The sequence below is a fragment of the Anomaloglossus baeobatrachus genome, chromosome 8, assembly GCF_048569485.1.
Source record: "Anomaloglossus baeobatrachus isolate aAnoBae1 chromosome 8, aAnoBae1.hap1, whole genome shotgun sequence".
Lineage (NCBI taxonomy): Eukaryota > Metazoa > Chordata > Amphibia > Anura > Aromobatidae > Anomaloglossus > Anomaloglossus baeobatrachus.
The window spans coordinates 224,123,076-224,139,115 of NC_134360.1; the positions used below are offsets into that span (position 1 = coordinate 224,123,076).

General features: G+C 46.1%; 1 protein-coding gene across 1 annotated transcript in view; it reads right to left on the reverse strand.

The window, feature by feature from the left end:
- GIPC2 (GIPC PDZ domain containing family member 2) overlaps positions 1-16,040 on the reverse strand; it is a 58,114-nt gene that overhangs the window by 17,995 nt on the left and 24,079 nt on the right. Inside the window, exons 2-4 of the mRNA XM_075321115.1 lie at positions 13,879-14,064; positions 9,564-9,744; positions 259-365 (exon numbers count right to left, since the gene is read on the reverse strand). Coding sequence (XP_075177230.1) covers positions 259-365; positions 9,564-9,744; positions 13,879-14,064 — 474 coding nt within the window. The remainder of the gene's footprint in view (positions 1-258; positions 366-9,563; positions 9,745-13,878; positions 14,065-16,040) is intronic.

Genomic DNA, 16,040 nt, shown 5'->3' on the forward strand with positions numbered 1-16,040 from the left:
TAATCTGACACCTCAATACTCCCGCAATGGCGGATTATCGGAATCTTACTGTGATGGACACATTGTCACAGCGCGACTCTTACAAAGGGAATGTCAAGCCCCATCACATCCCGGGGGGAGGTTTAACAATCCCGTCTACTATACACCCAGGATAGATGGACGGACAGAATGAAGAGGCCGATTGTCAAGAGGAGACAGAAGACACTTCATTATCTATGGACAGTGCATATATATTCACATCCAGGATTCCAGACTCACCATTTCTTCCACTGTGGCTGGACCCTTAGATCTTAACCGGAGGGTCTCTCGTCCGGTGGAAATTTTACCTTCTGTTTTTCCTCCTCTCGATCTTGGTTCAATCATTTCTAGAAAATCAGAAGATAGGAAAATTATTTCAGAAGTTATTAAATCAGATAAGATAGGACTGTATTGAGGTTGCAGTTTTCTGGGCCATAATTGGGGATTAGGAGGACACATGCCTAATTTTCATTGTACAGAGCACCAAATCCCCTACATTAATAATAAATGACAAAAGTCTGCAGTCACCACTAGGGGGAGCTCACTGCGTACAGCTTTTATTTAGTTCAGTTTATATGCAGTGAGCTCCCCCAAGTGGTGGCTGCAAACTGCTAGAATGTTATCAATTAACTCTGGCTATGCAGGAGATTTGGAGCTCCATATCAGAAAAACAGAGTTCAGATAGCATATAAAAATATAAATATGCTATACATAAAAGTATATGAGTGTTTAAACATATGCAATCTTACACATTGTGCCTTGAATAAGTATTCCTACCCTGTGAATGTTTCCACACGTTTTCGTGCTCAGTTTGGGGATTAGATCTGGTGACCTGTTCATGTTTCTCTGTCTGTTGAGCTATGGCCTTTTCTTACATGTCTGATGGCTACTATGTCTTTGTTTTCCTTTCTTCGTTCGCTCCTCTTCAGGTATTTCCCATTTTCCAGTTTTGGTCTGCTGTTGCGAATATCATCAGAGATGGTGCTGTTCTCGAGAGTGTTTCTGCTTCTGTCACTCAGACAGGTGTTGGAGATGATTGCTGTTTCAGGAAGCCTATTAAGTCCAGCCTGGGGGGATATAGGAAGGAAGGCAGGCTCTGTCTTACCTTGCCGGTGATGATTGTTTCTGCTTCATGTGAAGATGTCCTGAATTTTGTCCTCCAGCCTTTAGGCTTTCGCCTTTCCCTTTAGGTTTTTGTTTTGCCTTCTTTGCGCCTTTTTAGATTCTCCAGGAATGATTTCTACAGCGGTTTTTTTTGTTCCTTTCCATTGGTTTTGTTTTCATGTCATCCTGAGTCTGCTGCTATGCCTGATAAGTATTTTGTTCTTTCATTCTGGGCTTGGATAAAGGCTAAATTTGCACTTAAGGGCGTTTTTGCTTAATCTATGTCTTTTTCAAAATCAGTATTTTAGAATATTCACTTTTGTTTCTTGCTGGTGAATAAGTGCTCTTTTTGCACTATTTTTAGAGGACTATTTATTCTCAGCAATAAAGGGAGTTTTAACTCCCGGTTTGATAAGGAGTTTTGTATTTTTGTATCTCATATGTTTTGTAGTTAAGATCTTTTCTATTAATATTCTATTAAGAGTTCCTGATTTAGTGGGAAGAAGATCGTGTGATCTTTAAGGGAATTTTTGATTATCAGGTGTTGGTATTATTCAGGATTTTAACTGGCTGCAACCAGCAATCTGTACTATACTTTTGTATCTAGCTAGCAGGGCCTCACTTTGCTTATTTCTATATCTTCCATCTATGTGTTGCTTTTCTTACATCACCGTCGTTATATGTTGGGGGCTTTGACTTTCCTTTGGGGCTGCTCTGAGGCAAGTCAGGATTCCTCATTCCATCTTTGAGGTTAGTTCTCAGGAGATGATGAGGCGTCTAGGTTTTATAGGAACGCTCCACTGCTACTTCTAGTTGTGTTTGTGTAGTCAGTGGATTGCAGCCAGCTTAGTTTCCAACTACTCTTGTGTATTATCATCAACCTTTTTATGGGATTTTTGCAAGATATTTTGCGGTCTCTTGACCATAATAGTCTGCCTTATCACATTCTGGGTTGGGTTTTATGTGTTCACCTTTCACTGCACTTCCTTGCTGGCTATACCTCTAGGTGTATTTGTATTTAGGCTGCTTTCACACATCAGTTTTTTGGCATCAGGCACGATCCGGCGAAAAAACTAATGCGACGGATCCGGCGAAAAAACAGATCAGTTGCATCAGTTTTTTCCATCAGTTCCTTCAGTTTTTTGACGGATCTGTTGTGATACTGAGCATGCTCAGTTAAAAAAAAACAGATCCGGTGGCCGTTTCCGTTTTTTTCACGCATTGCACCGGATCCAGCGTCCATAGGCTTCCATTATAAAACACGCCGTACGGCGCCTGATCTGGTGCGATATGATTTTTCATCAGAGACAAAAAACATTCCCCTCAGTGTGCCATCCGGCCGCCGGACAAGCAAACAAACAAAAGCCGGATGGAACGCAAGGCCATCCGGCACAATCCGGCGATAATAGAAATCTATGGGGGAAAAAACGGATCCGGCGGCAAGAGACTCTCTGGGGTTTTGTATCCTCCTTCCCCCTTGTTGGCAATGTGTTGTGTCCTTCTGATGGTACAAGAAACCCCTCGTCGGCCTTTCAGGAAGGCAGGTCCGAGGTGGTGTTTTGAGTGGTGTGGCTAGGGTCTGTCCAGTCTGTGCAGAATGTGTAACATGAAAAATTGTGGACACATTCTCGATGTGTGGATACTTATTCAAGGACTGTAAATATATTTTCCTTTTGATATTCTATTTGAGCTTTGTTTTTTATGTAAAGCTCTACGTCTCCTGCATAGCCATAGAGTTATAGCCTAAGCTTCTGTATATTAGATGTACATTTGGTTGATATTTTTTCATACATTAGGTAAAAGAACATTTACTATAAAAAGTTATTTACCTTTAAATCAGAAATAACAATAGAAAGTAATGGTGGGTAATACTTATTTGTAGCTTTGAATATTTGACTTCATGTCAGAATTTCATCCATTTAAGCTGGCGTCACACGCTACGATATATCGGGCGATATGTCATCGGGGTAACCGATTCCGTGACGCATATCCGGCATCGTTTGACATATCGTAGCGTGTGACAGCTACGAGCGACTGTTAGCAAGCAAAAATACTCACCTTATCGTTGCTCGTTGACACGTCGCTCATTTTCATAAAATCGTTCCTCCTTCTGTGCGCCGGTTGTTCATCGTTCCCGAGGCAGCACACGTCGCTCCGTGTGACATCCCGGGAACGATGAACACAGCTTACCTGCGGAAGGAAGGAGGTGGGCGGGATGTTACGTCCCGCTCATCTCCGCCCCTCCGCTTCTATTGGGCGTCCGCTGTGTAACGTCACTGTGACGCCGAACGTCCCTCCCCCTTCAGGAAGAGGATGTTCGCCGCCCACAGCGAGGTTATTCGGGAGGTAAGTACGTGTGACGTGGGTTAATGACTTTGTGCGACACGGGCAACAAATTGCCCGTGACACACAAACGATGGGGGCGGGTGCGATCGCTCATGCGATCGCACGACATATCGGCACGTGTGACGCCGCTCTTACACTTCCAGGGACTCGGCGTTTTGGGATAAGGACAGATGTTTTGTAGGCCCCCTTCAATGTTCGTGCAAAAAACAAATGTTTTGCACAGTCCATGTGCTTTCCAACTGCTATCTGTGTTACATCCGGACAGCACACGGACAGCATGTGCTAGTATACTTGAAAGTCTCCCGCGCTGCTGTTACTTCCGCGTCTGCGGTCAGTGCAGTGAATATTCATGAGCTTAATGAGCCCGGAAGCAACAGCAGTGCCGGAGACAGCAGTGCCGGAGACAGGTAAGTATAAAAATACATTTATTTCTCAGTAACTTATGTTATACGGATCACATCAGTGTGCGGTCCGTGTGACACCCGTGCTACTGGCAGAAAACCGACATGTCGCCGTGTGAAGGACAAGGACACATGGTCTGTTCCAAAACACGGATGTGTGCGCAAGCCCATTGAGTTTAATGGGTCTACGTGTCTCTGTGTCTCCAGTAAACAGACTTCACACGTACCGGAGACACGGATGTGTGAAGGACACCTTACAGTGTGTGGCCTCCGTTACATGACAGTCTGGTGTAATCTCTACCGTAGTTTCACTGTAAATCAGCCTGTGACCACTATGTGGCAGCAACATAGATTATATACAGTGTGTCCACCCATATCCTGTCCACCGCCATTAACTTGAGAACGGCGGCAGCTATAGGCATAGAAGTGGTGTCTAGGTATAGTAAAGTATGCGCTATGCAATGAAACCACCTATAGCGCCACCTGGTAGAAAACAACAGAGTTAGCATTTTTATCTTGAAAGCGAAACGAGATAGAGAAAAAAAGTGAATTACAAAGTTGCAGGGCATCATAATTCAATATTCATCCACATCTTGCATACAGAAATGCTATGATATGAAACCCATGACCCCCCCCAAAACATTGAATGCTGGTCACGCATATGGCGCTCATTTAACTTTGATGCTCAAAGTGGCCCCCGTCAGCTGCAATGCACATCTGGACTCTGCACAGCATACTGTATCTTGCTGCACGTTGTGCAATATAGTTGGTGACACGTTTGCACAATCATCTGTGATACGTCGTCGTAGGTCCTGCAATGTTGGTGGAGGGGTCGCATACACCTGCTGTTTGATGTGACCTCACAGAAAGAAGTCCAATGGGGCGAGGTCAGGTGAGCGTGGAGGCCACTCCACACAGCCACCATACCCAATGACTTGTAGGAAGATCTCCATGAGGTATCGCTTCACGTCCGCAGCCTTGTGAGTTTTAAATAGAACCTCATGTTCTATTTAATTTTTTGCCTAGCGGCTTTAGATCATTGTATTTTTGGGATGTGCGATCCATGTCTTTTTCTTCATAGTATGGTATATATCATTCTATCCCCCTCTTTTTTTGCTTGGATCTGCACTCTCCGCATTTGGCACAGGTGATTTTAATCAGCAGGAGACTGCAAGAGGGGTCAGCCTTCTTTTTGCTCCCAGTTCACATATGAGAGCCAGTGGGAGGTGAGTGCACAGCTCCTCTCACTGTGTGCTGGTGCTGTGTGGTGGCTGCTGTTGTGGTGGTGTGGTGTCGGTGGGGCGGCGCGGCCTGGAGCCTTGGGGGCTTTGCCTTGCAGCATGGGTGCTGTGAGGCACCAGGTCGCCCGCCCTGCTGGCGCTTTGTCGCTGCGGCGGTGGTCAGTGCACGGTGCCGCACAAAAAGGTCAGGTTAGGGACCCACTCAAGAGGTTTGCCGTGACGTGGCAGTGGGCTTAATACAATCTGATCAGAATGGTAACAAAAGAACCTCATGTTCTATTTAATTTTTTGCCTAGCGGCTTTAGATCATTGTATTTTTGGGATGTGCGATCCATGTCTTATTCTTCATAGTATGGTATAATCATAGCATTTCTGTATGCAAGGTGTCGATTCGTATTGAATTGATGATGCCCTACAACTTTGTAATTCACTTTTTTTCCGCTATTTCGTTCTGTTTTCGAGATAAAAATGCTAACTCCGTTGTTTTCCACCAGGTGGCGCTATAGGTGCTTTCATTGCGTAGCACATGGCTACTTTACTATACCTAGACACCACTTCTATGCCTATAGCTGCTGCCGTTCTCAAGTTAATGGCGGTGGACAGGATATGGGTGGACACACTGTATACCTTCTGGACAGATAGGGCAGAAATTCTGCAGAGTCAAAAACTCAACGGTTCCTGATGCTGGGAACATAGCCTTAGGATGAGGGTTTGGGGTGCACGCTCAGGAGGGTCGGGTGTGCTGAGAGCCACTGATGTGGAGAGCAGCCATCCCCTGGACAGGATTGGAGCAGCGGTAATGGGGGTCTGGAGTGTGGAGTGACAATAGACAGCTGTCATTTGATGATTGAGGAAGCTGCCAGATCATTTTGGGATGCGTTGAGTGAATTTTAGCATTTTGTTTTCTGAGTGGATGATGAGTTCAGGAGTCATGGAAGAGAAGTGGCTCATAAGTGGAGAAAGAAGTAGAATTCTCTAATAAGTGATACAAAATTTCTTAGCATAAAAGAACGCTTTAAATCAAAAAATTATAAAAACTAAACACTTGCAAAAATGTATAAAGTTCATGGTTGTTGATCAGACTAACAGGTCAGCCGAGCAGGATGAGAGTTAGCAGGTGAATATTTGCCGCACATCGGAGGGGAGCCCCTCTATGGCCGGCTCGGGCAGAGCTCTTGAATCCGAGTCACCCTGCAGATTGATGCCATGGTGCCGGATCTTTTATATTTTGGGGGAAATGCCTTAATATTGAGAATGAATAAGACTTGGGTGACTCGCGGCTCCTCTGAGGGTCCCGATCGCCCCGTGACATTGCTGTCACTGTAAGGACAGGTAGTAATGGAATATATATTACTGCAGGAAGGACTCGGCTCCCGCCATGTTCTCTGCAAATGCCAACACTGATCTAATTAAACAGGAATCTGATGCAGCAAATAAGAAATGGAGAACATTAGTGTATCAGCCGAATGTTACATTGTTCCCTTGTTACTAGATTCTATTTATCAAATCTTGCCCTTTATGTTCCTTGTTTAGTTTCTAAATCAGACAAATCCCCTCCATTAAACACAGGAGCCGCCGCTAATTGGCAGCTAAATATTGTTCTGCGCAACACAAACTCCAGCGACAAAGGCAAGCGCTTCCCGCAAGGTGTCAGCTCCACCTAGTGGCCCGAAGGGAGACGGCAGCCCCAAAAAGTTCTGGGACTTTACATGTATTTTTAAGTTTTCAAGGACAAAGGAAAGAGAAAGGATTGCAGAAGACTGAGGAGTCGGGTGATTGAAACCCTTTGCGTACAAGAGCTCCTTTACCACCCACTTTCCAGCTGTACTGCGCTGCTATAGAAAATGAGAAGCTTTTCATTTCTTGCATCAAATAAGCCGTCTGTGAGCGGAGGTGTCGACTGCCATAATCCTCCACTGATCGGCGCTGTGCTGCGTGTCCTGACGCATTTCATAGCCAGCAGGACATTGATCAGCAATTTTACACTTCTATGCAATCAGACAGGCTAGCTTTGTTTTCAATCCTCATAAGCATTGACCATCCTTGGCCTCATCACCCTGCGGCTGGTTATTGGTCCTCCTTCCTTGGATCACATTTGGAGATCTTAACCAATCCATACCGGGAACATCCCACAAGACATGCCATATACCGGGAACACCCCACAAGACATTCTGTATGCTGGAAACCCCCACAAGACCCTCCGTATACCGGGAACACCCCACAAGGTTCTGCCATATACCAGGAACATCCCACAAGACCTGCCGCATACCAGGGACACCCCACAAGACCTTCCACATACTGGGAACACCCGACAAGATCCGCCATAAGCCAGAAACACGCCACAGGATCTGCCATATACTGGAAACACCCCAAAAGATCTGCTGTATACCGGGAACACCCCACAAGACCAGCCTCATACCGGGAGCACACCATAAGACCTGCCGTATACTGGGAACATCGAACAAGAGCTGCTGAATACCGGGAACACCCCACAAGACTCTCTCTGTAGCGGAAACACCCCACTAGACCTGCCGTATACTGGGAACATCCCACAAGATCTGCTGTATACTGGGAACACCCCACAAGACCTGCCGTATACCAGGAACACCCCACAAGACTCTCTCTGTAGCGGGAACACACCACAAGATCTGCCGTATACTGGGAACATCCCACAAGATCTGTTGTATACTGGGAACACCCCACAAAACCTGTCATATACCAGGAACACCCCACAAGACCTGCCGTATACCAGGAACACCCCACAAGACCTGCCGTATACCAGGAACACCCCACAAGACCTGCCGTATACCAGGAACACCCCACAAGACCTGCCGTATACCAGGAACACCCCACAAGACCTGCCGTATACCAGGAACACCCCACAAGACCTGCCGTATACCAGGAACACCCCACTAGACCTGCCGTATACCAGGGACACCCCACAAAACCTGCCGCATACCAGGGACACCCCACAAGGTCCGCCATATACCAGGAACACGCCACAGGATCTGCCGTATACCAGGAACACCCCACAAAGTCATCTGTATATCTGGAACACCCCACAAGACCCGCCATATACCGGAAACACCCCACAAGATCTGCTCTATACCAGGAACACCCCACAAGACCAGCCGCATAATGGGAACACCCCACAAGACCTGCCATATACCAGGAACACCCCACAAGACCTGCTGCATACCGGAAACACCCTACAAGATCTGCTGTATACCAGGAACACCCCCCACAAGACTCTCTGTATGCCGGGATGATCCCACAAGACTATCGTTTATTGGTGTTGTATAAGAACCCAGTGATATCGGCAGAGGACGCGGTACGAGCTGTGATCCGTCCGGTGATCGCTCAATGACCGGTGACGTTTCTCCTCCGCACCGTTGGCACATGGTTGCGTTGTAGTCACTGGTTGCTTTTCTGGTCTCGTCGCGCCCCCTCCTCCTCCTGAGAACCTGACTCCCTCCGCACTTATCAGGCACATACACTTTTCAGTATCTTTTCTATCTATTTCCCTTCTCGTCTTTCCTAGGGGATCGTCTTACGTGTGACTCCTCTCACCCAATGTATGTTCCTTCTCTCTGACAGCCGCAGAGGCCTGTCCCCGAGGGTAAAACAAGGGGCATGGAAGAGCTGAAACCTACCAGCTGCTGCAGAACCACAAGTCCCAGCATGATGGTGTCCACATGGCAATGGATGAAGGTGGTCTAAGTGGTTAAAGTGGCATATTCTGGGGCCCCCGGATGCAGCCTTGGCTCTGCTTCATTCAGTCCCTTTGGCAATGACACATGATCCCTCTTATTCTAACAGTGTATAGCGGTAACCTGGTGAGCGCTCAGATGTGTCCGTATGACATGTGTGGCCCCTTCCCGGTGCAGAATGCGCCCCTTGAGCTCCAACAATAAAATATTTATTTAAGCCACAAGTGTGCGAAATGCAAAAACACATGTCTTTTAAATATGGTCACTTGGTTTGTAGTAAATCCAGCCAGAAACTACTGATAACAGAGAACAATAGCATGCAATTAATTGCAAAACAGACAAACTGCAGGGTGTTCCAGCCAAAATTAGTGTGAAATGTCAACATCAATCTAATGTGTAGGATGTAGCAGAGACATGACAAACTCAGCTCTTCTACATCTGAAATATCACCGCACCAACTCGGCCCCCGCTGCTGACAATCACCATCCAAACAAAGAGGCACGTCAGACGCTGTCCGCCAGGTCCGCAATCAGCAGGCGCACACTGCCGGCATCCTGGCAGAGATGTGTACCTTATGACAAGCCCCTATAGGTTTGCAAATCTGGGGCCACTGACTATCAACATGGCCACATAATACACGTAATCCGCCGCCCGCAGTCTGTCCGGTGTCTCCCGCTGACAGGCAGAGCCGCACCAGCATAAAATAACCAGAAAAGGTGGCGTGAATGTGACCCCGCACTCACCGAACGCTTTCAGCGGCTCTATTAGTTTCAGGGTGAACGCCTGCCCCTTCTCCAGCTCTTTCAGCATCTTGGCAACTTCATAATGGCGCGACCCGACTATGATCTTCCCGTTAATGGACTCCACGTGGTCTCCGACGTTTATCACTTTGACTTTGTCGATGACGCTGTCTTCTTTAATACGCTGCAAAGAGAAAAGATAAAAGATGTCTGTCAATCGGCGTGTCTGATATTTCCATATAAAAAGGCTTGTCATATAGAGGTACTCCGCTGTCATGTAAAGAGGTACTGCGCTGTCATAAAAAGAGATACTCCGCTGTCATGTAAAGAGGTACTGTGCTGTCATGTAAAAAGGTACTCTGCTGTCATATAAAGAGGTACTCCACTGTCATGTAAAGAGGTACTGCTCTGTCATGTAAAAAGGTACTCCGCTGTCATATAAAGAGGTACTCCACTGTCATGTAAAGAGGTACTGCTCTGTCATGTAAAAAGGTACTCTGCTGTCATATAAAGAGATACTCCGCTGTCATGTAAAGAGGTACTGCGCTGTCATAAAAAGAGATACTCCGCTGTCATGTAAAGAGGTACTGTGCTGTCATGTAAAAAGGTACTCTGCTGTCATGTAAAGATGTACTGCTCTGTCATAAAAGAGGTACTGTGCTGTCATATAAAGAGGTACTCTGCTGTCATGTAAAGAGGTACTCTGCTGTCATGTAAAGAGGTACTTCACTGTCATATAAAGAGGTACTGTGCTGTCATATAAAGAGGTACTGTGCTGTCATGTAAAGAGGTACTCTGCTGTCATGTAAAGAGGTACTCTGCTGTCATGTAAAGAGGTAGTCTGCTGTCATTTAAAGAGGTACTGCGCTGTCATGTAAAGAGGTACTGCGCTGTCATGTAAAGAGGTACTCTGCTGTCATATAAAGAGGTACTGCGCTGTCATATAAAGAGGTACTGTGCTGTCATATAAAGAGGTACTCCGCTGTCATGTAAAGAGGTACTCCGCTGTCATGTAAAGAGGTACTCTGCTGTCATGTAAAGAGGTACTCTGCTGTCATGTAAAGAGGTACTCTGCTGTCATGTAAAGAGGTACTCTGCTGTCATGTAAAGAGGTACTCTGCTGTCATGTAAAGAGGTACTCCGCTGTCATGTATAAAGGCTTGTCATGTAAAGAGGTACTCCACTGTCATATAAAGAGGTACTGCATTGGCATGTATAGCGGTACTCCGCTGTTATGTAAAGAGGTACTCTGCTGTCATGTATAAAGGCTTGTCCTGTAAAGAAGTACTCCACTGTCCTGTAAAGAGGAACTGTGCTGTCCTGTAAAGAGGTACTCCACTGTCATGTAAAGAGGCATGTATAGCAGTACTCCGCTGTTATGTAAAGAGGTACTGTGCTGCTGTTATATATAGGGGCTTGCTATGTAAAGACAAACTGTTAGTACCTACCAATATAAGACATACCCCGAAAGTAAGACATAGTGGCACTTTTGGGGGTAAAAAGAATGTAAGACACTGTCTTACTTTCGGGGAAACACGGTATATGCGGGGTTCTCACTCCTAGGCGACCACCGGTCAGGAGCACTGGGTGCCTGACCCCCATTTGTCAGCTGCTTCTTCAGCTCTTTACCTTACTCTCGTAGACATCAATGAAGAGGGTCTCATAACTAGGATTCCTGCACCAGAGCAAAGATTCAGTTTGTTTCCCTCGTCCTCCATCTAAATGCCATGGCCGATAACCAGGGGACCCTCACTCTCCATATATATGGGGGGGGGGGGTTCAGTCTTGGAATTTAATAGCTTTTCAAAGATACCTTGCTAAATGAAGAGGAGAATAATTAATAAGCACCATGGGAACATGACCACCATGAGACGCCTCCTGCCAACACCTCTGGGACCCCGTGACCATTCCTTATGCCCTTCAGGCATCTTCTCTGTTCCTCTACCTGTCTTCCAGGCCTTCCTGGCTTTTGCAAAGCACCTTTGAAAACTAAAACGCCCTACTTATGGTACAGTCCTCAGACGTCCAATTCGTCTCTTCTACCAGTCTATTAAACACAAGACCTTGACAAAGGCCTAAAATAGGCCGAAACGTTGGCTTTGCTTTATTTGGTACTGGCGCTTCCCTTTTCTTTTTTGCAAATAGTCTAATAAACACATTTGGCATCACCTTTGTGTCCAATTGAGTGCTTGGGATTTATCATACTGTTATAGTCTTTTTTCCCTTAAGCACCTTCCCTTTATAGGCAGTAGAGCCCAGCTTTACCCTTATAGTTTTGGAATTGAATAGGACCCCCTGTAATCTGGACCCCGCATAATCTCGCTCTCTCTATTTACAGGAATGTGAATACGGTAATAATAGGAGCAGAAGTAAAGTTCCTGAGAAGTTGTAAATCCGCACACACTACCGAAATACTATCCAGTCTATGTAAACAGCGGGTCTCCCCCCCCCCCCCCCCCCCCCCCCCGCATTCTCTGTATTTATAGACAGTGGATCAGCAGGTCGCCCTGAAAATGCCCCGAGGTGGTACTGTAATGGTTCAGGGAGGCACAAACATATACAACGGATTCTTTATTGCCACTTTTGTACTTTCCGGCATTCGGTGGAGTTACAGTTTTTCACCAAATATGAATTCTATCTTTACATAAAGGTGATATTATGTCATTGTACCACAGTAACTGTAACTGAATTACCTCCTGTATTATACTCCAGAGCTGCACTCACTATTCTGCTGGTGCAGTCACTGTGTACATACATTACATTACTGATCCTGAATTACCTCCTGTATTATACTCCAGAGCTGCACTCACTATTCTGCTGGTGCAGTCACTGTGTACATACATTACATTACTGATCCTGAATTACCTCCTGTATTATACTCCAGAGCTGCACTCACTATCCTGCTGGCGCAGTCACTGTGTATATAACATTACATTACTGATCCTGAATTACATCTTGTATTATACTCCAGAGCTGCACTCACTATTCTGCTGGTGGAGTCACTGTGTATATACATTACTGATCCTGTAATGATCCTGAGTTACTTCCTGTATTATATACTCCAGAGCTACACTCACTATTCTGCTGGTGCAGTCACTCTGTACATATATTACATTACTACTCCCGAGTTACATCCTGTATTATACTCCAGAGCTGCACTCACTATTCTGCTGGTGCAGTGACTGTGTACATACATTACATTACTGATCCTGAATTACCTCCTGTATTATACTCCAGAGCTGCACTCACTATTCTGCTGGTGCAGTCACTGTGTATATAACATTACATTACTGATCCTGAATTACATCTTGTATTATACTCCAGAGCTGCACTCACTATTCTGCTGGTGCAGTCACTGTGTACATACATTACATTACTTATCCTGTACTGATCCTGAGTTACATCCTGTATTATACTCCAGAGCTGGACTCACTATTCTGCTGGCGTAGTCACTGTGTACATATATTACATTACTGATCTTGAGTTACATCATGTATTATACTCCAGAGCAGCACTCACTATTCTGCTGGCGCAGTCACTATGTACATACATTACTTATCCTGCACTGATCCTTGCGTCTTCCCGTTGCAAGCTAACTAGCTACAATGTCCCGGCACTCCTTGTGGTAGTGATTTCCTTCTCGGTAGTGCATCTTTCCACCCCATACCTCAAATGCATTGGCTCAGTGGAGCAGACGTGTGTTCTCATGAGGGTGAGAGGAGTGAGCGGCTGACACAATCCCCTGGCCGAGACTTAATTCCTCGGGAAAGTGATCGGGCATGATGACATTGGACATGCCCGACTTTTCTTCTGACATTTAATGTGAACGGCCGCATGAACACATTATATCATGCGTCACTATAAGGACTAGCAGCTGACAATGGCCAATACCCGGGCGATTACAGCTCCTGAGGTCATATAGATACTGACGTATATAATACTGCATGGTATGCATCACACACGGCTCGCCCTCACTTAATTCGCCCACATTCACTTCTCCTGGGTAAAGTGCACTCAATCCGGAGCTGATAACCGAGATCGTAATCCATGAAGCCTGGTAATAAACCACCGAGCGCCTGAACATGTGATAAGTTACTCGTAACCGTGTGTGCGCTCTGGCAGCCGTTCATCATCCTCCTGATTAACAGGCAAATTAGCAACCTCATTTAGTAGAATCTGCATTAACCCTTTGTTATATCAGCAGTTTGCACTCCAGAGCTGCTCTTCCTTCTGCTCCTGGGAGTAGGAAATTGCAGCCATAGCCCGGCCACTAATAAAACAAAAAAAAAATAATGACAAACGCCCGACAGAACGTTACCTTTATAAAAGCTACCCCTGCTCCATTGTCCGTAATGGTCAACCCCAAAGCATCGTCCGACTTCAACACTTCCACTTCTTTCTTTGAGCCTTTTATATGGGCGAAGATGAAGTCCTCCAGGCCGATCTGTCCCCCGAGGAGCTTATCCATGTCGATTTTATGGGTATTCAAGGTGCAAAATAAGATCTGAAGAAAGAGCAAATACATAAAAAATAATTAATAAATAGATACATCTCCTAATGGGGGATATATAGACGCCGGCTGGTTGGACACAAGTTTTGGCATATTAGCTGTTTACCAAAATGTATTCCAGATCCAGTGCTATAATCAATCAATGCTTAAAGGGCATATTCTCAGCTTTAATTTGAGGTATTCACATCCTAATTAGAGGAAGGTTTAGGTATTTTCAACTCTTTATTAAGCGATTATCTGAAAAGCTCTTTAATGGGCTGCATGGGCAATTCCCTCTATAATCCATTATCAATTAACCAGGTAAAAGGTCTGGAGCTGATTCCAGGTGTAGCATTTGCAAGCTGTAGCTGTGAACCCACAACAAGCAGTCAAAGGGAGAGAAAGCGACCATCATTGGGCTGAAAACAATAAGAAATACACCAGAGAGGACAGAAATTTTAGGAGCAGCCAAATCAACAGTTTGGTACATTCTGCAGAAAAAAAAGAGCGCACTGGTGAGCTGGGACGTCCCCAGAAGACACCAGCTGTGGATGGCTGCAGAATCCTCTCCATGATGATGAAAAGCTTCACAACATCCCCCAAGTGAGGAACACTCGCTGGGAAGTCTGTATCTCAGGATCTAAGGCCACATAAAGTAAAGACTTCATGATGTATGGCTGCAATTCCTAAATGTTTCACAGGGTACCTTTGTTCAACCCCTTTAATTAAATCTGCATCTCAGTTGTTTCATTTTAAATAAAAAATAGTGGCCTTCAGAGCTGAAATCAGAAAGATTCGGTCACCGTCCAAAGTTTCCTGGACCTAACAGTACCTCCCAATATTAGAACCCTCAACACACTTTTAAATATTGCCCCTGATCCATAGAAAAAACATTCTAGAAATACACATTTTGGGGCAAAAACAAAGAAACAACAGGCTTTACTGTAATGTGTGTGTGTGTGTGTGTGTGTGTGTGTGTAACTGTTAAAGCTATATAGATCCCCTGGATTCACAGATACTTGGCTCAGTACAGCTGTATAATGTTCTCTATTCTCAGTGTTGGATTTCCAGCTTCAGTTCTCAGTTGTCGCCGGGCCAGTGATGTGTGGTCAGGGGATGTCACGGGGTGGCCCTTTTGCCCGGTCTAGTTGCCCCGAAGTGTACAATAAAGGAGGGGGTGGTGATGGATGATGGTGGAGGTTGATTTTGTGACGCCACCAGCGGTACGCGGCCAGGGAATAGCCGCCGCTGCTGTCACTGTCCTCCGGGGCGGATGGTAGTAGCAGCCAAGGTGTTTCCTCTCTCCACAGGTGGAGCGGGCCCTGGGAAGGATAAGGGGAGTAGTAATGGTGGGCGCCAAAGCGCGGGGCGGCGGCAGCGGGAATGACAGGTGGACACAGTCTCTGCGGTTTCCAGATGTTTTATTCACAGTTCTATAAGCAACCCGGTTGCCGCTTCCGAAGCACTCGCCATCGCTGTGATGGGCCCCAGCCGATCCCGAGCAATTCGAGGTCACCGCCGGTGTTTCTACAGTGAGTCCTTTCTGGTTGGGGGTCCCTCAAATCCCGGTGTATGTGGAATATGGAACGGGTTGCGGGTGTTTCCTGCACTCACCACAGACCCTGGAATCCCGTGTAGCTGTAGAGAACCCGGGCTGAGCTGCCTGCTTCAACCCGCGGGTCCTATGGCGCTCCTAGAAGTGTGAGTAGAAGAAGATTGGACCAAGGTCCTAGGTGCGTCTTACCCCAAGCTGTGCCCGGGGCTAATTGACTATATGTGAAGATGCTCCTTTCCTTACCCCCAAGTGGTGCCCGCCCCCCAGGTGGCTGTCCCAGTGACCGGGAAAGTCCCATACTTCGTGATGGACACCCCCCTATCTACCCCAGGCCATTCCCCCCGGTGGGAAGGCACTTGACTGTGTGTGGTTGTGAATGTGAGAATCACCAGCGATTAACCTCTCCTTACCCAGGATGAGTACTACATCTTAAAGG